The sequence below is a fragment of the Bactrocera dorsalis genome, chromosome 1 (genome assembly GCF_023373825.1).
Source record: "Bactrocera dorsalis isolate Fly_Bdor chromosome 1, ASM2337382v1, whole genome shotgun sequence".
NCBI classification, from domain to species: Eukaryota; Metazoa; Arthropoda; class Insecta; order Diptera; family Tephritidae; genus Bactrocera; species Bactrocera dorsalis.
Window position 1 is genome coordinate 107,275,845 of NC_064303.1, and position 25,965 is coordinate 107,301,809.

General features: G+C 34.4%; 1 protein-coding gene across 1 annotated transcript in view; it reads left to right on the forward strand.

Annotated features, from left to right (window-relative positions):
- The first annotated feature begins 3,535 nt into the window (after positions 1 to 3,535).
- Positions 3,536 to 25,965, forward strand: part of LOC105232826 (roundabout homolog 2) — a 167,343-nt gene continuing 144,913 nt past the window's right edge. Inside the window, exon 1 of the mRNA XM_049446780.1 lies at positions 3,536 to 5,359. Within this exon, the coding sequence (XP_049302737.1) occupies positions 5,221 to 5,359 (139 nt within the window). The 5' untranslated portion in view covers positions 3,536 to 5,220. The remainder of the gene's footprint in view (positions 5,360 to 25,965) is intronic.

The window sequence follows — 25,965 nt, forward strand, 5'->3', positions numbered from 1 at the left end:
CTTTGGACCCGTTGAACAACTTAAAGAGTGCTATGGAACAATATACTAATATCGTAATCTACACATAGGCGCAAACTGAAAATCTAGCTAAGTCGCACACCTATTGATAATCTGTTGTTGTTAATTGCAGTTGCCCTGAAAATTGCAAAATAAATTTCAAAAATATTTTGTAAAATTCTAAATTTAAAGAAAAATTTTCTTGGAAGAATCTACAATGTTTCTCGAACAAAACTTTCTAATATTTAAAATTTTTGTTCGAGAAATTTTATAGATTCTTTCAAGACAATTTTTTTTACAATTTTTAATATTGAATACTTCTATTTACAAAAAAATTTAGAAAATTTAATTAGTTTTAAGGGATTACATGGGTTTCGTCGGATAAAAAGCAGTTTTTTTTTTAAATAATTTCATATAAAAATTATTAATTTTTGTAAAACTTTTTATTGTTACAAACTTACATAATTATACAAGAAATTGTGAAATTAAAAAAAACCGTGCGACGTCCTTTCTGGTGACCCGTCGGAAAAAAGAGGCGTTGACAGAATAACTCCTTATAGAATCGCCTAAAATGAAAAAATACGTGTTTTAGTTAAAACTTTAACTTAGAGCTTGGGCGAAAGAAAAGAAAGCTTGTAGATCGAATTTTTGACAGACAATACAGTTCCGAGAAAAACGATTTGAAAGACGGCACACTGAGCTTAGCTAGCTTCGAGCGCAAAAGTATCTCCGAAGCTATTACTCGGATCAACTTGTAAATATAAGACAATATTCTAGAGATGTTATAGAATTTAATAAGATAAAAAAAGTTTTTGATTTTTTGAAACTGTGAAACCTATGTAACTCCTTAAGGTTGGTAATCTTTCCGGAGGGTACTTCTCAATATTTCCTTCTTGATTGAGCCGCATTTGTGAGATCAAAGCTCAAACACTTGGGAGTTCTTGATTTAAGACATCCCACCGAACCTGTGCAAATATATATTGACCACTAGGAGGAGTCCAAGTGCGATTTCGGGATCAGCCATCTAACGTAACTTTCAAAAATTAAGAAAAGTGTAAAAATTTTTGATTATAATTACTCTACAGTTACTCTACAAACGTCTAAATACTTTTCCATCACACTGTTATCACCACTCGTTACCAGCAACAAACCGAAAATTGAAACGAACTGTATTTACTAGTATTCAGCGAGTTGCCACAACGAGCGAAATACCTGCATGCGAACTGCTCTCTCTCAACTCCCATTCGCACTCCTGTTTACTGCGCCGACTCACCATTTTCGCCGGTTCACGGGCATAAACAAGAAAATAGCGAAGCAAGCACACTCACGAAATGTCTGTCTTCTTCGTCGCTGCCATGAATATGCCCACACGTTCCAAAGCAAATACCGAAAGTATTTGGGAAAGCCACTTGAATTCGTTAATTTCGCTTAAGTGAGTGAAGTTGTAAATGGAGTTGTGATAAAGTTGCATACAGGAATGAAAATATTTCTAGCCGAACGATTTTATTTGAGTTCAGCGAGTATACACAAAGACTCCAACTATTACTCTTGTTTTCCTTGGTTGCTGTCGTTATTGTTGTTGTTGATGATGATGATGTTGATGAAGATGGATGAGTTTCAGTGCAATTTATTAATTCAGGTATTTACTTATGTGGCAGGGAGAGAAAAATTACATTTTATGCGTTGAGAGTTTATCGACTGTACAGTTATGAATTTACTAAGCGTATGCTTGATGAATTTCTTACGAAAATTAGTATGCCGTGGCTTATATTAATGTAATGAATGAATGAAAGCAGCGATTTCTTTAACTTTAAGGAGTCTGAAAAAAGTGTGACAGATCAAGGAGGTTTGCTTCGAAATTTTGAGTGAGTGAGTTATAATTTCACAACAATTAGTCTCTTTCGAGTTTTGGTGTACTTAAAAATTCGATGGTTTAGGGAAGGTGTAATCCCCTTCACAACTTAAAAGTTTTCTCATACAAGGACTTGATTTTGATCGCCCGATTTGTAGGGCAGCTGTATGCTATAATGTTCCCATTAAAATGCTTCTCAAAGAAACCGGGTTTTGTCTTCTTGCTGATGAGGTCATGCATTCCTTGTCAAGTTTTGATGGCATAATCAGCGAGCTCAAAGCCTGTATAGTCACTCGACTATAAGAGTAAATGTACACATCTCTGAAGCAGGCTGGTACATCTCGGTGCCTTGATGACAGCAACCTCCGCTTGTAAGATACTACAATGGTCTGGAGAATCTCGAAAATCCCTCTCAGCTGTGTGAGCAAAGGAGGTAGCGCCAGGGGACAGTTCCGCGATGCACTGGTCTAGATTGTAAGGTGCCACAGTTGGATTTGAGTGCCACAGTTGGTGTTGTCCTAAGTGCACCACAGATGTCGATTAAAGATGCTCCTGCTACTTAGCCAGAGTAGTTTTTCCAAGCTCCCCTACCAGACAGCGAACCCGTAAAAGATTATTGGTTTAACTACAGTCTCATAGAGCCAGAACACCACTTTTGTTAAGAAACCCTACCTTTTCCCATTTGCTTCCATACAACAATAAATAAAGCGACTGATGCCTTCCTTGCTCTCTACTCTATACTTGACTTCAATGAGACCTTCCTATCTAGAATAGGTTTATAGAAAAATAATAGAATCATTTTTCGGTAACGGTACTCATTGTAACGCATAATTGAAATTGTAGCACCTCAAAGTAGGCTATGTTTTTGGGAGGCGTGTGATTTTTCTTGATGTAAGCGGTTTGTTGAATGATTTTTTTCAAATTTTTTGGAAGTTTGGTTATTATTTTTTCGATATACATATATGAGTAACGGTTATAATTTCTTTGTAAACTAATCTCATATTTCTCATTTTCTTTTTTTCTCATATTTTCAGTTTTCTATACTCGAATAATAAGTTTTTTTTTCTAATTTGCAATTTTTATAAATTAAATTATCCCCAACTTTAAGGCCTTTAAATTTGCCGCTCATAATTCCATATTAAATATGTGCTGCCTTTGCTCCAAAACCACCCACAACTCGTATCATAACAAAATCTACCTTTTAGTCGAGCAAACAATCAGCTGTTTGTGCAAAAATTCTCGCCGCCGGTAACTCGCTGTGCAACTCTCCGTCGCTTCGGCCGAACACAAGTACTCGTACACTTTGGTCGTGCGATTCCCGGTTGAAGCTGAAAATTCCTCGCTACACACCTGCGATGGCACTCCGAAAGGAGAGTGCAGTAATTTTGCGCCCACAGGAATTCGCTCTTTCGGAGTCCAGCGCTATACCGAATATTTTTGCACATGCCACGAATACAGCACGGCCGTCGTAGCTGCTAGACGAGCAGCAACGAGTGCCACTATATGAGCGCTTCGTAAACAGCAATTCACCACACTTTGTAATTCATTCATAGGCGTTTATTGGTGTGTGTGTATGTGCGAAGGTGTGTGCGTGTGGTGGCGTGTGTAAATAACTTCAAACTTCCTGTTGAAACGAAGCAAAGCAAAGAAACAACAAAAACAACGCAACTTGTGCGCTCCAGCAACTGTGTACTTCCTGCCAGGACACGAAATTCAGTTGAGCTTTGGTTATCGTGCGCAAAGGCCGCAACTACGGTTGTTCGACGTCGTAAATGTTGGAATTTTTTTCACGCAAACTGTTGATGATAAGCCAATACAGAGTGTGTAATGAACAGTTTTGCTCGGCAAAGTGTTGAAATTATTGAAATTGTGACGAAAAACGTTTTTGATTTTAACTTAAAGTTGTAAATACAGTGCTGCAACTAACGGTAGTTGAGTGTGTGTGCTTTAAATTATTCTCTAGCCGGCAGCGCTCGCCGTGTAAGCGGCTAACTGGCCGTTCAAAGACAGTGCTGTGCGAATTTTCAAGCGTTGCAGCACTTTTAAATTGCCAGTGACTTAAATTCCTGCGTGTGTGCGCGTTGTGACTTTTGCGTTGCCTACATTTAGGCACTTAACCCAACAACAGCCGCAATTTAAGCCGCCTCCAACATCCTGCTGTTGCGGTTAAGCGCTTGTTCCGGTCGCGTTGCTTGCGCTGCTTCGTCAACGCATTAATATTGCAGTCGTTTGCTGCGTCACGCCGTCACGCCGCCGCCAACATTTGTTTATCATTGACGCCGTTACTCGCTAATTGCTTTGATTCGTCGTTGTTGCAGACGCTGCTGCTCCGCTCAAGGCTCGTTAGCCGCTGTCTGGCTTCGCTTGGGTGCTAACTTACACAAATCCATTTTGGGTTAAGTGCGACAATTAATTTTTGTTGTAATTATCGGCGACGTAGTTGGCAGGCGTTAAAACTGTCTAATTGAATTGAACTGTGGACGCAAACGAATTTGTCGGGCGAGCGCTATTTGTTTGTGTGTATGTGTGTGTCCGTGTGCATTAGTGGTACTTGAAACACTTGTGTATGCTAACGGTGCTCAATGTAACGCTTGACTGAAAGTGTAGCGCCTTGAAGTAGGCTATGTTTTTTGGATATTTGTGGCTTTTCTTGCTGAAAGTGGTTTGTTGAGTGAATTTTTTCGAAGTTTTTGGAAAATTGGTGTAATTTGAAAATTAATTTTGTTGAAATTGTTAAAAAAAATTTGTTTAATACAATTTTATTGCTGCATACTCTAGATTATGTGTGAAACTAACTCAAAATTTCCTTAATAAAAATTGATTTGGGTATTAAATACTATCCAAAAACAGTAAAACCGTAAAATAAACAGTTCTTGGTGGCTTAGCGTGTGTGGTATAATTTTATGACGAAATGCAAAAATACGTAAAATTTAATATCTTCAAAAAAATTATACGTAAACTTAATAAAAATACAAAATTTGTAAAAAATGTCTATAAAGTGCTTTAACTTTAAAGAAAATGTGCGCTAAACTAAATTTTCAAACAAAATTATTTATACATACACCAATTTTAAAAATTATTTTGACTTAAATACAAGCCAGATTTCCATAGTTTATGGAAAAATAATTAAATATGTCACCATAATGGTATTTTCATGCATAAACAACATAACTAGATATTTATAAATATATAAATATATCAAAAATCCACAAATTTAAGTATTGCAAAATGTTTGTTGCAAAGTTCGCAACAAAAAACAACGAAACAAACACAATAAAATTAATTTAAAACTAAATTTGAGCGACAAACAGTGTTAGGTGCAGCAAAAGTAATAAATAAAAAATACAAAAATTGACATCCCTGCAAATAAAATGCTGCTGCTTGGCCTCTTCAACCACCTGCTAAGCAGTGGCAAGTTTTGGACGACGCGGCGCACCAACGCCAGTCAACACATGGATATACGATTTGTCTTCGTTATATTTTTTCTGCTCAAATGGTCGCATGCACAAGGTAAGCCAGAAGAAAGAATAAAAAACAAAATAAGATTAAAAAAAAAAAACACAAAAAAAAAAAATATTAAAAAAAAACGTATATAAAACGAAAACAAAAGACAGTAAAAAGTATAGGAAAAAACCTCAAACAAAGACAATAAACAAAAGTAAAAAAAAGAATCTCAAAACAAAATATAAAAAAAAAAAAAAAAATTTTAACCGTATAAAAAAAAATAAAAAGCAGCAAAAAATATACACAAATTCAAGTTGCCAAACAAACAGCAACGAAAATGTAGCTAAAACCCAAAACAAAAACATATAAACAACAAGAAAGAAAGAAAAAAATACCAAAAAATGTACACAAACCATCACCAACAACACAAAGCTCATTTAAACTTTTTGTGCTTGCGTTGAAGTGCAATAAATTTATTAGTTTGAAGTTGTTACAACACAGCACATAAATAACGGCATTGTTATAGGCGAGCTCTGTGCAAATGTAAGCCATATAAATGTAAAAAGTCCAACTTTTCCGGACGCTTGTTTGAGGCGATAAGCGTGTGATAAAGTGTGGCGAATGCTCGTGTGTGTGTGTGTATTTGTGTGTCTCCAACTTTAAATGTGCCGCTATCTACTTAAGTAGAACGGCATAATACTATGTAGATTACCGCTATATGTATACATTTACACACCTTCGTACCGAGTTAGGATCCTATTGGCGCTTTAGTAAGGTCCTTGCCATGCACACGTTGATAACATTGCCTCAAAACAGGCGGCAATGGACACGTAATATGATTGTGTTTAATGTTTAGTACGTGACCAATGAACAGAACGGAACTTTTGCTTTTAACGGTACTGCCTTTCATGCATTTTTTTCAAGTAAAGCTTTGTTTAAGTGCGGAGTATTTATGGTCTAGTCTAATAAATGTTGGTTCAGTAGGTCAGGTAGCGCATTTACATATATGCTGAAATATATAGGAGCTTTGTAGACAAAAATTAAGCGTGGCATTTTAAGTTAAGGTTAACATCAGTAGACAAGCTGGAAAGCAAGTTTTCACAAGTAAAAGTACACTAAACGATTCAAAGCTGATTTTTTATTTTACATATTTGATATTTCGTGGCGGCAGCTCTAAAAAAAGCAGGTCTTTTGTATATTCTGAAAAAATTTATATATGTATAGTAAGACTTCTTAATACTAATTTCGCGAGAAAACCCATTTGTTGCAATATTTTTTTTCTTATAGATTGCTGTGATAGTCAAGAAACATCTCTGCCAAATGTCACATTAAAATAATCTTTAATGTTTAGTATGCGCTTGTCTCTCTGAAGTACATAAAGTGCATTCGACACTATTCAATCAAGTAGATCCATTACATTTTGTATGCGAAATCAAGTATCTGGTACCGGAAGATTAAGAATGTTGGAACAGCCGTTTCCAGAGTAGTGCCATATATTTTTTTAAGCAAACAAAAAGTAGACATTTTAACGAACAGAAGGATTTCTAACTTTTCTGATAAATGTGATATTCTGACGTTAGAATTTTTGGTTTTTTTTTTTATTTCGACTTAGTATTAAAAAAACCTGAATTTTCAACAATTTTCAAGGAGAAAAAAAATATTTCTACTTGATTCTACATGAGAAGGAAAATCTACTCAAAATTTCGTAAAAATTTTTGAGGTTACGAGAAAAATGCCTTCATACAAAGGTGTTACATCCTTTTATTACCAACAATTCTGACATATTACTTTTTTTATAGGACTCCTAGTTTTGCCAGAAATCGAGCTAAACAATTTTAATCATTAACAATCAAACCACGCCGACGTCTCCTTCTTCTTCTTAAACTCACATTGCCTGTTAATTTTTTTCATTAAATTTTTGTTTCTTTTCCGAAGGTTTTTTAAACAACTATATGTCCAATTTTTTCACTTTTTTAGCACTTTCAAAAATAGTTTCTTCACTGTCCTAAAATGCTATTGCTTTTAGACCTAAAACCCATAAAACAAGTAAAAAATCGAAAAATTATTTCATGCAAGAAATAGTTATAAGAAATAATTATAATATTTATATGAGTCTTAAGTAACTGTTTGCCTCTCTGAGTTTTATTAAGGTCACCAATGTAAAGTCAACGCAATGTTTGAATATCCTGACATTAATTACATGAAGTATAGGACAAATTTTCTCCCAATTTTCTTCATTTTAGAAACAAAGATGCCGACTCATTGATCGATATTTTTGATAAAAGTTCTCGCCAATATGCTGTGGAGTCCGCATTTTGTTTCAGAGAAGTCCACTTTTTTGTCGAAAATTAGGATACAAGTAATACTCTACATATTTTTAAATCCCAGAAACCATTATTAGAAATTAGATTTTCACATGTTTTATGCATTTCTTTTGTGACCTCCGCCCGATGTAGTTTATGCAACATATTCAGATCTTTCGGTACTGGTTTCGCATTGACCGAAATGTGTCGAGTGGTTGCATAAGAGATGTTTAGATTCTCCATTACATCTCTCACATGAGGCAACTTTCCTATGAATTTACGACCCCAAATGAATGCGACTAAGTGGCTTTTGTTTGTAATAGAATCCCTATAAATATTTCTGCAATATTTTTTTACCAGTACCAGTTTCTGGTTGAGTCCGGGGCACTTTTGATCATTACTTCGTTGAAACTAATTTCAAATATAATATATTTCTCGAACTAGCTGAATTATTGCACTATGTATGTATATTACAAACTTATATTAGTAAAGAGATTACTGCATTAAAGGTATTTCCTATAAATATACATATATTGATAATAATCGTTTCTCCTTTTTCTTAAATGTTTAAAATAGTATTAAATACTTAACTACTTGACTTAATTGACAAGAAATCTTGCATAAGATGTAACATTGAACCAATAATAACTGAAAGTGGCCAGCATCTTCTTCTAGCCTTCTTATAATGAGTACACAACCGCATTTGTTTCATTTATTTACTTATAATGTCTCTCTAAATATGTATGAATAATATCTCCAAACATATAAGAGTGTAAAATCGACGACCTACTCTCATTTAAGTGACTACTGTTTTTTAAAGTTTTCTAATGATACCATCATAGGTTGTGGTGCTTTAGTCTACAATACGTACTATCTACTATCTATTTCTTTGGGAGTACAAAATTTTGAGTTCACAAAACATTTCATAATACATGTTTATATTATATTTTCTGTAATGCCAATTGGTTACAACTCAAAAATGTAGTTAATCTATACTAATTATATAAAATCGCTTATATGAAAAATGTTTGTAACGGCTAATCTCCTAAAGTTCTGAAGCGATTTTTATAAATTTTTTTTTAAATAAAGCATTTGCTCTAGGCTCGCGAGTGGCATACTTTTTTTTTTAATTTTCCGAAATCAAATCCTTTTTCTTTCGGGTTGAAGTTTTTGAAAAACCAAAAATATTGCAAGCATAAGGTTTTTCGTTCACCAAACGCAGTCTACAGCGAAGCGCGCTTTGTGTGTGTGCGTGTGCCCTTTATCGTTTGCGGCACGCACTCTCTCTCTCTTCCATCTCTGCACATCTTTTCCAGCATAACGTAATGAAGTAAAGTACAAAGCAAAAAAGTTTGCATATATAAATGATCGCAGAACAAGTGAAATAACGCTAAACAGCAAAATCAAATGCTCGCGTAAATTGCCGTATGTATGCATGTATGTAGATATGTACATAAATACAGTGTCAACTATATTTACTCTGTTTTACAGTTACTTGTTTTGCAGCAACGCACCGTTGCTTGAATTGCTTGTCTTATTGTCTATGTACTTTTTTGTAACAAAGCACATTGAAAATAAAAACAGAACGCTCTCCGTAAGGAACATCCAAAAACCAATAAAATCAAATATTAAGATGTAATGTGGTTTTCATGTGTGTCTGCGAAATACTTTCTGGTTTCTTCTAACTTTATTGTATTTATGATCGTATTCTGCAAAGGGTAGAGTAAAATTGGAAATTTATTGTCTTTAAATCAAAAGGTAAAGATTAGATTTAAGCGAAACTAATTTGGTTAATAATAAATATACGGTTTTTACAATAAAAGCTTTCAGAGATGCCAAAAGCAAAATCTCAATTATTTAGATCTTCATCAAATAGACGGCAAATTCAGCTAAGACGAAATGAGACGGTCGACGAGAGTGCAAATCGCGTAGAGAATGATGCAGAATAGACAAGGGGCGATTGCTTTCAAATCAGCGTTTAACTATAGACAGGATTGTAATTATTTGGACCATTCCCTTTTATTCATTGGTCGAATGAATGGCATTTGCAATTTTTGTAAGGCTAAAAAGTGGGTGAAAGACGCACCAGGTATGTGTTGTAGCTAGAGCCATGTAAAACTAATAGATATAGGTGAGCCTCCGCAGACAAAGCGCTGCTTACAGGCGAGCATCAGTCGTCTGTCACTTTAAAAAAAATATAAGAAAATACAATGGTTGTTTCGCTATGACTTCGTTTGGTGGTAATGAAGTTAGGGAGGGTAATTTCATGCCAACGTTTAAAATACATGGACAAGTTTACCACGTTATTGGGAGTTTACTTTACCCATATTAAAATAAAGAATATATTTCACAGTCTATTAAGGCTTTTCTGATAAGATAGACTACCATTATCATCACAGCAGTAGCAAAAAATTCTCATATTTATATTACGAATCGTAGCACCAACCATTCACTGAAACATATCACCTTTAATGACTAAAAATGTACTACCTGTTCACCTTAAATCCAATTCCTGTAATATACTGAGAGCATGGCCGCCACTGAGAATTTGGGTTAACAGGCAGCGACTGTAATAAATGCAACTCAATAAGGAAAGTCAAAGTTAAAAACAACAACGGAAGTAAACAAAAATTTGGCAACCAACTGCTTGCCAAAATACACGACGATTTTCCCAGAAAGCAACAAGAAATTGAAGTCCATACTAATATCGATTTCTTACCTAGCTGTGCTGGCGCTCGCATGAAATTGTAATCAATATGCAGGACTCGGGCAAACGTGGGCAAATAGAATTTATGCCTTTTTGACTGCAGGCTAGGCGGTCAACGATATGAACTGCAGCTACATGGCTGTGCGCTTGATATGTGTAAAATATGGAAGAAAATGTAAGAGAGAGAAATTGAGCAAACTTTATGCTTAGGCTAAGTTATAAATAATAAAAGCTAAATATGTACATGCATGTGCATAAAATAGCATAAAATCTGCCAAAATTGTTGGGGCCGGCACAATAATTTCGTTAGTTTTAAAGGCAGCCTTTCGGTATGCCCTTGAGTGAAGCATACATTTAGGCGCTCAAGCAAAAAATAACGAAAACCCAAACAAATCGAAAGAAAGCATGTGTGTATATGTGTGCCTATGACTGACGAGCACCTATGAATGTTAGGTTCGGATAGCAAGCATTGAAGCGTGGTACAGTGTGGAGAGAGAGAGAGAGCGAGAGCGCACATGAGGGCCGACTACCTTTCACGGCGCATGAAATTTAGCATTCAGATATGTAAATGATAATTGCCTCAATGGTGAAATGAATAATTCATATGCTGTTAGATGCGGCCCAACAAATGGACAAGCAATTTTCACGAAAATACAAGCGAACGCAGAACAACGACAAAGCGTTTTGCGCGCTTGCTTTACATTTATATTACAAAATGTTTGTTGGTGTGTGTATGTGTGAAATGCATAAATGGAATTGTATATATATGTATGTGTGCGTGTGAGCCCATTTAAATGCAAATAAATCCCCTGATTAAGCGCTGAAAAAAGTGCCATTTCGCAAGCGTTAAGCGCTTGAGCTTCGAAAAAAAAATGCCAAAATGCGCAGCCGGTGGCTAATTCATTTTACAATTCCATGCTCAGCCAATTGCCTGAAATGTGTAATTGAATGAATTAAATGCATAAATAAATGAGTGTATGAATAAGCCATAAATGAGCGTGTGTGTGTTCATAATGAAAGCGCGCATATCCGGCAAACATTTATAACACGCTCTCGCACTGCGCTGCTGTGTGGCAAGCGTACTGAGGCGTAAAGCGAGGGCGCGAAAAAATGTTTATTTATTTAAAAATTACCACATTTAAAATTTCGCACACAAAACACGCTACTAACTGTAGTATTTCACGCAAATAAAAGCAAAAAAAGGGAAAAAACTAAGGCAGCAGATAACATTGCGCGTAAAATTGCCGCAATTGTTGCATATACCCAGGCGCTGTGCGCTCAAAGCGGCGTACAAAAGCATGGCGGCGGCAGAAACAAAAGGGAAATTACAGCGGCCGCCGTAAAATGCCAATAAAATCGGCAAAAATCAGCAATAGCTTCCGCTGGCGTGCACCAGCATGTAAAGAGCGTGATGTGTGTGCATGTATTTATATTGCTTGCGCTTATTTTTTATGCAGCACATATGTATGCAGATGTATGTGTGTATGCACATTCGCGTCCTTTTATTTTATGACCGCTGCAGGATTTATTTATACTCCAGCGTAAAATCGTGCATATCCGCGCAGAGCTTGTTTATTTTACAACGCTGTTACTCATACCGATTACACCCTGTAGGAAAATTGGCAAGATGTTTTTATACTTGCTAACAGTTTTCACAAAATTTTTTAAAGTCAGCTAAAATTACCTTTGTTGAAAAATTAACCGAAGCTAGTTTACAAATCAAGGAAAAAACAAGGAGTAGTTGATGCACTAGTTTTTTCGAAAGTGGTCCACAACTAGTTACATTGCGTACAGTTTAAAATATTTATTTCAGTAACTAAATTGAAAGTATATTTTATGTTGTTTTATAAATTTTAGTAATTGAACGAATTACTAGTTCCTTTGAAAGTAGTTATAAACCAGTTAGGTTGAAAGTAGTTATTTTGAAAGAAGTAAGTAACTAGTGAGCTTGACATCCTTTTGACACCAGTTAACAGAAATTTGCAAGAAAATATTTAGGACAATAAAAAACTGGAAGTTAGGATATAAAATATTTTAAAATTCAAATATTCTATCGCAGAACGAGTTGTTGGGAAGTAGTTACTAACTAGTTACTTTGAGATAAGATTTAATTTTTTTAATAACTATATTGGAAATCAGAATACATACAATTACATACAAAATTGAGTAATCTATCGAATTAGCAGTCCCTTGGAAAGTCGTACTTAACCAGTTACCTTAAAGGTAGTTATTTTGAAAGTAGTTCACAACCAGTCAGCGTAAAATAAGTTGCAAAGAGTAAGAGTTTGAAAAATCTGGCTTAAAATCCTAATAACCAAATGGAAAACTAGTGTTTTTCCGAAACTAGTTAATAACTAGCTACTTCAAAACCAGTTAAAGAATACAAAATAATGTAAATAACTTTTGATTCGAATTAAAAGAAATCTTAATAGGAAAATTTCGTTTAAAATCCGAATATTATATCGGGTTACTAGTTTTTTCCAAACTAGTTCATAACTAGTTACTTTAAAACCAGTTGAGGAATATATATTTAAGGAACTAAATTTTCATTAGAATACAAAAAATTAAATAATATAAAATACTAGTTCTAACGAAAGCACTCCGCAACTAGTTGCTTTGAAAGTAATTAAAAATTATATACATATGTATTTAAAAAGTAGTTAACAATATTAATATTTGAATAATCTATCGAATGATTATCGAAAGGATTTCGAAAAGATAGTTCATAACTAGTTACTTTGAAACCAGCTAAAAATATACATATGTTATAATGGTTTCCATAAACGGTCATAAGAACATTAAAAAAGTTTAATTAAGGACGTCCTAACGAAACTAGACCGAAACAATCTTATTAAGGACTAGTCCTAACAAAACTAGTCCGAAACTAGTTAAAACACTCTCAACACTACTTATTTTTTTAGTTCAGTTTTTTAGTAACCAAAACTTGGTGTTTTTGGCTCAGAAATTCTTAATCGTTCAAAATATGAAATAATATTTTAATAAAACTAATGAATAACGAGAGATCAACCTTTATTATAACACGTAAATATCATCCAAATGTAACTCAGCAGTACTTTCACAATATACAGTTATTATTCCTGGCTTGCGCTGGCTTTACTCACTATTTACTTATGCATATATACATACATACATACATACTTTTATATATTATAACATATGTATATATTATAACATGCTGCCACGTCTTTTTTGTACACTGTAACGTATTTTTCCCACTAGTTGACCGTTATGTTTACTGATATATTTGACCAACTGTGCCTTTGTGCATTGTGCCACGATTGTATGCATTGTAAGCGCATATGTGTATGTGTGTGTAGCGTGTCCACACTGCGCCAATGGCCGTTTATACGCTCCGGTAGGATCCAAAGCTTATAAATACATATGCACGTATGCATGTTTGCTTGCATGTCTGTATGATGCGTTGAGGCATTTAGATTGTTCGCCATGATAAAACAACGGATCAGACAACCAAATGACAGGATATTATTCAATTGAGCACAGTTTACAAGGTACAAGGCTTGCCATATTCGCTTAAGTAAATATCTATAGTATATACACATTCAAATGTGTATGTGTGCATAGCCTCTCTCTATTTATAAAAATACATATGTAGATACATACATATATATACATATAAAAATAGACTTTCTTATATGTCCGTGAAACTACGAAGAAATTTAAGCATTTTACTGACATTCTTCGAGTAAATTTATTGAAATCGTGAAAGTGTGCTTGCTTAGATATTATTGAAGGAGTTGGCAATTGACTGGAAAATAAACACAAAATTGTAAATATAAGGCAGTTTTTGAAAAATATGCTTGAAGGCATTATGGTTTTCACTTTCTTAATATTTTTTATCAACAAAATATATTATTCATTTAAAAAAAACTGCAATAAAAAAGAGGATATTACAGAAAGCTTTGAGCTCAAGAATTCTTAGAACAAAGATATCAACATTTTTAATAAATTGAAAGAAAATAAATGAAGGTTGCAATGAAAACTTAATAGATTTTATTATATAAGAATTTTTCAATAAGAAAAAAATATCAGTTTTCTGTTTCTTAAGAGGTTACGTGGGTTTTCACTGCCGGAAAATTCTTATTTTCACTAATTTTTTTCTCATAAAATAAATGAGTTAATTTAGCACAACTTTGGGTATATCAAAGAGCAACATTTGAATAATATTTTGTGATATTTTCATAACTTTGTTTTTGGAAATTCAGCCATTGACAGGAAGTTTTCGTAGATACGACCCAAAAATTTCTCCACGCAGTGGTTAGCATAACAGACGAAGGATTCATCAAAAAGTTAACTTTCAGTATATGAGAATACGTTGAGATTAATCGCAGAATTTGAAAAAGAATTCATTTTTGGCAAAGTTGCAAAAAAATAATAATTCTTGATAAAGCTGCAAGCAAAATTGCAATATTTTAGGCATAATTTTTAAAACAAATGGGATTGAAAAATTAAGATTTATCGAAAAAGAATTCTTCGCCCAATCACGAGGTCATTCTATTTAGAGAATTGTAAAAAAATTCAATAAGATCGTTTTGATAGTTTCTGTGAAATTGTGACCGCTGACTTTGGAAACAATGTTTTAAGAAAAACACGACTGATTGAGTCTGACAAACCACTCTCTCAAAAGTGCTATCTTCCAAATTTTTATTGCTATTGCCTTGAGACCTTGGGAAAATATTCTATATAATTAAAAAAGCTGACTTTTGAAATTTCGAAATCGCCGTAATCCACTTACAATCTTAATAAACGCCAGAAAAATGTGTAATTTATGACTTTGTGAGCTAAACGTTGCCTACCTTTAGGCGCATTCGTGTAATTTATTACACAAAAGCTACTGTGAATGACAATTTAATTGTTTTCAGATAATTTAAATGATATTTAGATCATAGTTTGCTTTTCAGACAATAGTTTGTAACCTAAAATTAAAAGAGGAATTTCTAAAAATATTTTTATTTAAACCAAAAAATGCTTTTAATTAGTTTTTGCTTTTTACTTTTGGTTTTGAGTTTGAATAAGCTTAAAAATAATAATTTTAGTTCAGTTTTTATAAAACAGTAGCACATTTTAGAATGTACGGTCCTGTATGCTAAACGTTGTATACAATTAGGCGCTTTCCAATAATGTATTAAATAAGGTATAATGACAAATCATACAATGCCGTCAAATATTGCCATCAAATGGTTTAATTTTTAAGAGATGAAAACAGCTTATCTTGTTTTCCGACAAAACTATGAGTACTATGAAAAAAAATTGTATGGCAAAGTTGTAGGTAGTAAAAATATCTATACTTTTTGTTTACACAATTTTCACATAAGCTGAAAAAATTTTGTGAAAAATTCGAATAACTTAATTTTTGTTTTTGTAAAAAATTTTGTTTTCTTTTTCGAAATTTGACACAAACTTACCTTGTTATATGCCAAAGAGACTATTTTGGATAAAAATTGTTTTTTTCTTCTTATATTGATCAGATATCGGAAAAAAAATATATTTTTGGTAATAAAAAAAATTGGTAAAAATAGTTGTCTCTCCCCTAAATCAACTCTTTCGCATACAAATGACAAGGAATTTGTGTCGTGACATGCTTCACTTAAACAGAAAATTCACAAATAGTAAATGCGCATAAACGCCGCGAAATATGCAATGGAAATGAGGACAACGAAGCGGAATCGGCGCAAATGCGGACCTCGACATCAATAAGAGCACAAACGCACGAACATTAAACTGAGTCTGAATAGATGAAGTAGACACGCTTAGAAACACTTACATATATGTACACAGATACAATATCTATGGAATATATTCTTATACAAGTGCGTCCCTGGCACATACGATTCGTGTGTGTCTTCGAATATATGGATGCGTAGGCGCTTGTATGCCAGCAGCGTGCTCACCGCAATCAACAAAACAAACGGTGCGCCACACACAAGCAATGCTGGCGATAAACCGGCGCAAGTGTGTTGTTGTTGTTGGCAGGGTGGCGGTTTATATTGAAATTCAATTGCAGTGCCAGTCAAATCTGCTGAGCCGTGATGTGCGCGCACGGTGGGTTTATCATTCATTGATTATGGATGTGGGTTTGTATGGATGTACATATACTCGTACATATATATTTATATACATGTGTGTGTATATTATAGTTTTTGTACCTTGCTAAGGGCAGGCATATGTGAATATTTGATTCAGTCGCCCTCTCATATCTACTTTTGTTAGGTTTCTTTTCTGTTTGCGCTTGGCTACTTTTTGTGCGAAATATCAAAACAAATAACTCTGAAACATATGTACGGAGGAATTTTATATTCCTTTGTGAGCAAAAAACCTCACATGTGTGTATGTATACTTGCACTAAAGTCACAGTGACAGTGTCAGTTGCTGCAAGATATTCACTTGAGACGCGATTGTAATCTCGAGCGGCTATCAATTCCATGTCCCACCGAAAGTCGAAAGAAAAAACTGTTGCAGATCAAAGTAAAAGTGTATAAATGAAGAAGGGAATATGAAAAGAATACGAAGGTAAAAGAAGTTTTTAAAATATTTGCTTAAATAACCAGGCTGATGCAATTTACTTCGAAAAAAGAAACGTATTTCTTTAGAGAGATTCAAAGTGTTAAGGAGTACTTATCAAAAAATGTTATAAAGGTAAAGGTAACTATATAAGATACATTATAGAAGCATACTAAAGCAGCAGTTATTAGTATTAGAAATAATATTATAGTAAAATCTAATTACAACTTTTTCGAACATTTGGAATTTTAAAACCAAAGTTAAAAATTGTCCTTCATGGCAGCTTTTGTTCCATAAATTATATTACACGTCAATGAAGGCAACGTTTAGTTGATTATACTGTACGTTATAAAATTTTATATCTCTCGAAAGTTATTGAATGGAATTATCAAAAATATTTTTATTTTAAACCATGAACCTTTCCACTTACCCTCAGATCGCTAAAAAAATAATTTTCCTTTCATGTTTGTTATTTGATATTTTTTTTACTTTTGGTTTTTACCCAGTATGAATGTTTTGCTTCCAAAAATTATCCAGCATGGTCGAATTTGTGAATGTACTAATTTTATAAGACGGGACATAAAGTGGAGGACTGGGAAAATGGGATATTTATAAAAAAAAATCATATATTTATAAAATCTAGACTTTGAAATATGAACATATAAGGATTAAATTTTCTTCGTTTTTTGAAATATATTACCTATACAAAATCGTTTTGCTTTTTAGACCTGCAAAATGCAAATTAAGCAACCTTTGACTTCTGATCAAATTTGACACGCACTGAAAAAATCAGCTACTAAACCAATACATGCTAAGCCTTGATTCAATTTTCCATATAGATAATTGTTAGAAGCCTCGGCGAGGATAGCCTTCAAAGCCTTCAACCAATTTTTGATTTTTGCGGTAATCGCTAGATTGATGTACAGTCTTCTTCTTTATTGGCGTAGACACTACCTACGTGGTTTATGGACAATCATATGCTGTTAATAATATGTTTAATAAACTTGGGGCCTTGTCAAGAGTCTCTTTTGCGATCTCTACCAGACATTGTTTTTGCAAAAAATATTGGTCTTTTTGTACACGTCTGACATTAACACACTAAATACCCAAAACATCAAGCAAAATGTTGTGATTCTTAAAATTTTTCGATATTCTCATCATTAACAGAGTTGAATGGACTAATCAGAGAAAAGTTTTCGATGATTTTACGACCTCTACTGAATGTCTTAGGTTGCTAAAATACTTATGTTCGTTATAAAGTAGACTTTTCAAAGCAAGTTTTTTACACTTTAGACGATTCCATAGCAGTACTTCTATTGGAAACATAATTGGATAATTGGAAACGAAATCTTGGGTATTGTGGTGGTTAAAAACTGCAAAAATGTCTGCTCGAGCCAAAAATTTGTTGAAGTTGCAATAATGGTCACTTTTTTATGTGAGGCAACTTTGGGTCAGATCAGCTTTCTAAACAAACTCTCGGTATATGCTTCAGACTATTGTTGGAGATAGAGAAAAAAATTCTGTGAAAGAAAAGGTTGAAATAACTTCGAGTATGCCTTTTCATGAGTCCAGAAATTCATGGAATTTCCAATATTGTCTTGGCTAGCATTACTAGATCAGAACTATAAGTGTATTCTTAATAATATTTTCTCTATATTCACCCTCATCATTGCCAAAAATTCATTAATTAACTCAACTATTCACGCTCTAACACAAATTTAAGCGTGAAAACTTCAGAAGCCCTTTCTATTTCTAGTTCCTGTTTATTCATGCAATTACACCTGTGTCTGTGCGCAACAATTTCCAACATTCCCAGGTGCTTGCTGAATAAACTTCCGCGTAAAACTGCCCATTGTGTGGTAAAAACAACAACACCATTTTCGCACAGCGCACAGCGTGTGGCCATGATAATGAGGATAACAACGGTGTTTGCACAATAAACGCGATATTTATGTAAAATGTTGGCTAGTAGTTATTGTTGTTGTTGCCTTTATCATCAGCAACAGACACAAACGAGGAAAATTTTGTTGCTGTTGCTGTTACTGTTGTAGCGGAAAGTACAGCTGTGAAAACAATTGGCAATGGCAAAAGGATGCAACGCACTCACACGAATACATACACATACACACATATGCAAATAAATATGTGTGATGTGTGTGTGTGTGCTGACCTATACGATATTGTTGCTCTTATTGTGATTATTGCTTTAATTGTCGTTGTTGTTGTTTCTACTTTTATTGTTTTTGTTGTTGTATATGTGTATTGTTGCTGTTTTCGTATTTGTTGCTGTTGTTTTTGTTGTTGCTGCTTTTGTTCCTGTTGCAGCTGCTGCCTTTATGCTCGTCCATGTTTTCACTGCCACATTCTGTCTCCGCCTCTGCCGCTCCCGCCTTCGCTGTATCCGTCCCCACCCGCTGCATCTTGTCAGCGCCGCTGTCGTCATGTTGCCTTTGTCGCACACCATGTTGCGCACATCAAATAAAATTGCTTAATTAACTTAATCAAAATATTGTTGATGTCCTTTTGCGGCGGTGACGTCTCATTTGCCAGCGTTCACGCCACGCTTCGGGCTAAATGAATGAATACTTGTATTGTGGTCGCTGTATTATTGGCAAGTGCAGGTGTCCAAAAACACATACAGTCACACATATATGTATATGTATATACAGATATCGGCATGTTGCATTTGTTGGTGTATGTGTGCCTGTATTGGCGTCAGCCTTTATCATCCTTTGTGTGTGCTGAATATTTTTATGTGAAAGTGGACACTCACGGCTACACATACATACATACATACATACATTTGTATATATGTGTAAGTATCTTTTTTGTTGGCGGTTGTCGCATAGACACAAGGAAGTGCTTACTTTTGCATGTGAGAGTATGTATCTTACAAGTGTATACCTCTGCTGGTCTACATGTATGTGTGATGTAATGTTATTTTTCTACCATGTTGTTGCCCAAAATTTCCGTCTCATAATTATGCGTCGGCACGTAATATTTTTAATAAAGTTACATCAATAAAAATTAAAAGCTTAATTCATTAAGCTTACAGTTATATACACATACATGTACATAGGTGAAGTTGAGAAGCATAGCCAAAGGCGCTGAATACAAATAAGCAAAGTAGCAGAACAAATATTACAGCGCGTTTGTCAGAGAAACGCAGCGTTCGGAGTTAATCTGTATGGCAAGTTCATTTCTGTGGCGCCAACATATATGTCTTCTTCTTCTTTATTGACGTAGACGTCGCTTGCGCGGATATAGCTGACTGCAGCCCACTTATATGTATGTATGCATAAGTAATGGCAATTTTTAAGGAAAATTAAGTAGATTAAAGGATGGTATATAAAAATATATAGCGTAGAAGGAAAATGTCTGCAGAACCTTTTTCGATAAGGCTTGCTTAAAATTTATCAAACCGAAAGCTAAACCGAAGCTAATATACCTCTCAGACAACGAGGATCACTTTGAGAGGAACGACAGAGATCTTGAAGAAAACATTAAGAATTTTAAAGTCATGAACAAAGTCTTACTATTTTTTGAAAATGTGTCGTCAAATAAAAAGTTTTCTATACAAGAACTTTTTTTTGATCAGGCAGTTTATAAGGGCGCTATATGTTATAGTTATCCGATATCGTTTTCAAAGTATATGGAGTTTATTGCGTAAAATAGGGCGCGGTCAAAATTTCAGATCAATAACTCAAAAACTGAGGGTTTTGTGTATAGTTTATTGGGTCTCCGACGTTTCCTTTGGGGTGTTTCCAACTTCTTGCAAAGTAGTACACGATGTTCAGTGCTTAAAATCCTTGACGCCAAAGCTGCTTTAATTTCACGCTGCTTACTTTTGGACGAACCTTATATTTCATTCAACTCCATGGTGGATTCTTTACTTTTCAACCACTTTATATCAAACAATTTTCCTCAAAAAAAAGAAAAGTGTGATGGTTTTTTATTAAAATTATTTTAAATTTCATGTTAATTTCATAATCAATTTATATTTAAAAATTTTCGTTATATTCTTGACTGCAATTATGTATTTTTAAGCGAACTCTGGTCAGTATGGGCATGAATTTAAATAGTATGAATTAAAATACTGGAGAAGAAGCTATTTTGGTAGGGAAGTGCCTAAATAATATTCACTTTTTGGGTTCAAAAATCCTTAATTACTATGTATTTATATATTTTGAGAAGTAAATATATTCTTAAGTGGCTATAAATATGCGAGAGACCCAAATACCCAAATTAATATAAAATTCTTCCGTTAACCGCTACAGTTCTCTTTCTCTTCTGAGTTATTTACATTTCAAACTCAAATGGCTTAGTCCACTTAAATCTAATCAATTCAGTAGAAGAAAAAATTCTTAAATTTATATTCTAAAATATTTCATATCAAGCTAACACAGCATTCACTGAGACTCGCTTTCTTACTCCCATATCATTATGCTGCTATCACTTCCGTGGCGTCGCTATCAAATGACTTTGCTCCATCGCATCACAAGTGCGAGTAATATACCTACATTCGAGTATGTGCGAGTATGAGAAACGAGAAATGATATGCAGAATCTTTTTTCTCTGCTTCTAGTCACACATGCATACGAAATGTTATCTAAAATGCAAAAAGAGTTCGATGAAAAGAACGTGACTTTGTGAACGTGAGTCGGGCAAAAATAGGTCAAATGCTGGAGTTAGTGCAGAGTCATTTAACGCAATGGCATCGTCACATGTTCGCTCTCATGAGCGATTAAATGCGAAAAGTTGTAATAAATTTAGATAGCATATGTTATTCTTATCAAACTTTATGTGATTGAAAGTGTCATGGGGTAAATTTAAGATGTTAGACATGCGCTTAAATATTGGAAATATCTTGTGGCATCAATATTAGCTAATCTATGTTGATAAGGAGGGGTGAAGTTATGATTAGACGCAAAACTGATGGAGGTAGCATAGGTGTAGGGTGTCTGATCTTTGTTATGGATGGAAAAAAATTATCAAAATTATCCGTAATCACTTTAGTCGTGGCCATGTAGAACTTTTTAATGTTCTCAAGCTCTGAATATTCGATTCTGCTAGTCATTCTTACTTCCTTTCTTTAGAAAAATATGGGTTTGAGAGATCTTAGACCAGAAATTGGACACATTAACCTAACCAAATTGAGCTGAGCAAATAAGTTTTGATGATTACTACTACTACTGACTGTGAATTTCCCTCTTCCTTTTGTATTAGAAATTATTTAGAATACCACAGTGCACCACTTAAATTATAAATAGCAAACTTTCGGGCCAAAATTATTCTCTTCTAGAATTTTCGCGAACATTTTGTAATCGTTATTACTTCAAAACCCGACGAATACTCTTCTCAATTGAATATTTCTAAATTTTCCACTTCTTCGCCTTAATATGCTTAATTTTTAGCTCATTTTATTCAAACTAGTTATAAAGGGTGATTTTTTAAGAGCTTGATAACTTTTTTAAAAAAAAAACGCATAAAATTTGCAAAATCTCATCGGTTCTTTATTTGAAACGTTAGATTGGTTCATGACATTTACTTTTTGAAGATAATTTCATTTAAATGTTGACCGCGGCTGCGTCTTAGGTGGTCCATTCGGAAAGTCCAATTTGGGGCAACTTTTTCGAGCATTTCGGCCGGAATAGCCCGAATTTCTTCGGAAATGTTGTCTTCCAAAGCTGGAATAGTTGCTGGCTTATTTCTGTAGACTTTAGACTTGACGTAGCCCCACAAAAAATAGTCTAAAGGCGTTAAATCGCATGATCTTGGTGGCCAACTTACGGGTCCATTTCTTGAGATGAATTGTTGTCCGAAGTTTTCCCTCAAAATGGCCATAGAATCGCGAGCTGTGTGGCATGTAGCGCCATCTTGTTGAAACCACATGTCAACCAAGTTCAGTTCTTCCATTTTTGGCAACAAAAAGTTTGTTAGCATCGAACGATAGCGATCGCCATTCACCGTAACGTTGCGTCCAACAGCATCTTTGAAAAAATACGGTCCAATGATTCCACCAGCGTACAAACCACACCAAACAGTGCATTTTTCGGGATGCATGGGCAGTTCTTGAACGGCTTCTGGTTGCTCTTCACCCCAAATGCGGCAATTTTGCTTATTTACGTAGCCATTCAACCAGAAATGAGCCTCATCGCTGAACAAAACACGCGCGCGAAACACATTTCGAACCGAACACTGATTTTGGTAATAAAATTCAATGATTTGCAAGCGTTGCTCGTTAGTAAGTCTATTCATGATGAAATGTCAAAGCATACTGAGCATCTTTCTCTTTGACACCATGTCTGAAATCCCACGTGATCTGTCAAATACTAATGCATGAAAATCCTAACCTCAAAAAAATCACCCGTTAATATATGTTCATTACTTTATTCATCATAGCATACCTTTAGGCGTTATATTTATATTTATTTCATTTCATGGCAAAGAAAATGTCTACTTCTCAAACGGTTAATGGAATATTGAAATTAAATATTATGACTACATTTCTACCGTTATATTTTAAATAAAAAGCAAAATTTTATAATTTTTATTATTTGATACAGTTTAAGCGCTCTTTTTTTAATAAAAAGTCAAAGTTTATAAATTTTCAAAATTTTCTTTAAAAAAAATCTTTATAAAAATATAAAATTTTAATTATTTTTCATGACTCGAAAAATCTTTTGGGAATGAGTTTATGCTGTGATTGTTTTTTCTACTTTATGCTCATTCTTCGGTTACTGCGACTTCTTAAGAAAACATGATGCCACTGCCAAAAGGCTATTAATCATATTTTAGCGAAGAAAAGAATAATATATTCTTTGGCTGACCTGTCAATCACACCAAATTGCCCATTGTTAGGGAACCATTACACAAGTTTTGAAAAAAAAAAAAATTTCAATAAAAAAGGGAATTTGAGTGAAAACGCCCTCAAGTAAGCATTTGCTTCATAAAACGTACCGAGAATATAGTGTGTTGTTATTGTTCTGCCTTCTATTATCATATTTGGCAAGTCATCATTGAAACTTTTCGCGACTATAATACTACAAACTCTCTAAAAACTCAGTCGAAGCCTGCGAGACTTTTATTTTTACTTTTTTTTAATATAAGAAGCCTAATGAATACAGTTATGTGTATGGTACATTAAGTATTAGTTATACAGTTGTTGCATTTCGACTACCATTATACAACGAGAATATTGCAAAAAAGCCTCCACCAGGCCACTTATTGTCGGCAACAAGTATTCGAGTTCCAACTGCATTGCTCGGGTAACGCGCCAGGCATTCACTGGTAGAGGTAGCGCGGACATAATGAACGCTCCCACGTTTGCTGGTCATTGTCGTCTTTGGCCCGCGGTTATTTGCCGAGTTTCTGTGTCAGCAATTAAAATTCATTCGTCATTCAATTTGTAATTATTTGTACGTATTTGCCGCACGGAGTTGCAACTTCAGCAGGCAGGCTCACAGCGGCACCAACCAACCGTCTGCCTGAGTCATCAATACTTTACAGTTATGTGACTTCGATGTTCGCGCAGTCAAAGCCTTTAGATATAGTTGCGATACAAAAGCTAAAAAACAACAAAAAAATCAAGCAAAAAACATTTAATTTCAGCAGTCACGTGATGTGTTGTTGTGCACAAATAAAGCTTTTAACAAGTTGGTTCGTTGATTCGTTCGTTCGGACGTTCGCTTGTGATAAATTTTCACGACTCACACAATTGAGATCGAAATCAGTTAATGAAGCATTCTTTACAACATTGTGAACAAAATCGCAGTGCTAATTTTGCGTAAACACGCATGTCCTGCGACAACAAGGATACCAGCTGGCCGACAAGCGCGCGCACTTAGCGGAATGTGGCGTGTAGTTATGTCATAATTTCTACATACATATACTCGTATACAATACATATATTTATAGTGAATTCTCGTGTTATTTTTACTTACTAACGGCCGGCAAAAGTGCCACTGTTCGCATGCAGAAAGTAGAGGCTTCCGTGTGAGCTGTCGTGCATTTTAATTAAATTTTAATAAAATCAATATTACTTAATTGAGACAGCAAACAAAAATACCGCCACTCAGTCAGGCAGTCAGTCGCTCACTCATTGCTCACGGTTTGCGCTGACTATCAGCGCTTGCAGAGTATCATGCGCCCGCGCATTAATGCAAATAATAAAATATTAAAATGTGTCATGAAATGTGGAAAATGCGCAAATAAATTGAGGCTTGTGCCCACACTATGCAAATGAAAAAGGAAATGCATATTTAATGGCGTTGTAAATTAAAATTAAATTGATAACTAATGGATAGTGAGGTTAAGTGCAGTTACAGTTTTTAAATGGAAAAGTCGAAAATAGAGTGAGGAAATTTTAAAATAGGAGAAAAAATTATACAATAAAAGAAATATTGAGTTAAAATATATTTTAAAAAATTTTACGAAATTATAATTGCTTTAAAATTTACTTATAAAAGGTAAATGATACTCTAGTCTGCTCTACCATTAAAGCTGCCAACAATAATAGAGTTAAAATGAGCGACGCAAAGTGAGAGAGAATGAAAAAAAGAGAGAACAATCCGGCGTAAAAGAGCTGGAAACTATGCGGATAGGTTAAGTGGCTGTCTGATTACCGAGCTAACCCCTTGAGAGCCCCATAGTAGACGCACCGCGACGAATATCCCTCGCTCTGTTGTCTTCTCTATGAATCTCCCTGTGCTTACGATAAAGTTCATCGATACAAGATCTTTTATTTGTGTGACTTCTCAAGCTTACTCAAGAAACGCTCGACGGTTAGTTGCGATTATTTTGCTTTAAAGAGCCTTACGTTCGCATGGAATATGTTTTGTAGACACCTTTTCTTCTACCTCCTGGCACCTACTACAATAGTCATTTTATGGTACATCTAGTATGCTGGCAAGCTTGCAAATTAAACAGGTACAGGTTCTTAGAAGTTAATTTACTATGGTCGATTTGAAGAAGATTCATTAACTATAGTCTTATCTGCCTCTTTTGGAATATCTCTCAGAAGCTCTCTGTCAGTATATAATTTAGACATTCTGTCAATAAGTTCGGACTCCGAAGAATACTTACCTTTCTAAATGCAATCTTTATCACTCGAAGCCTTCATC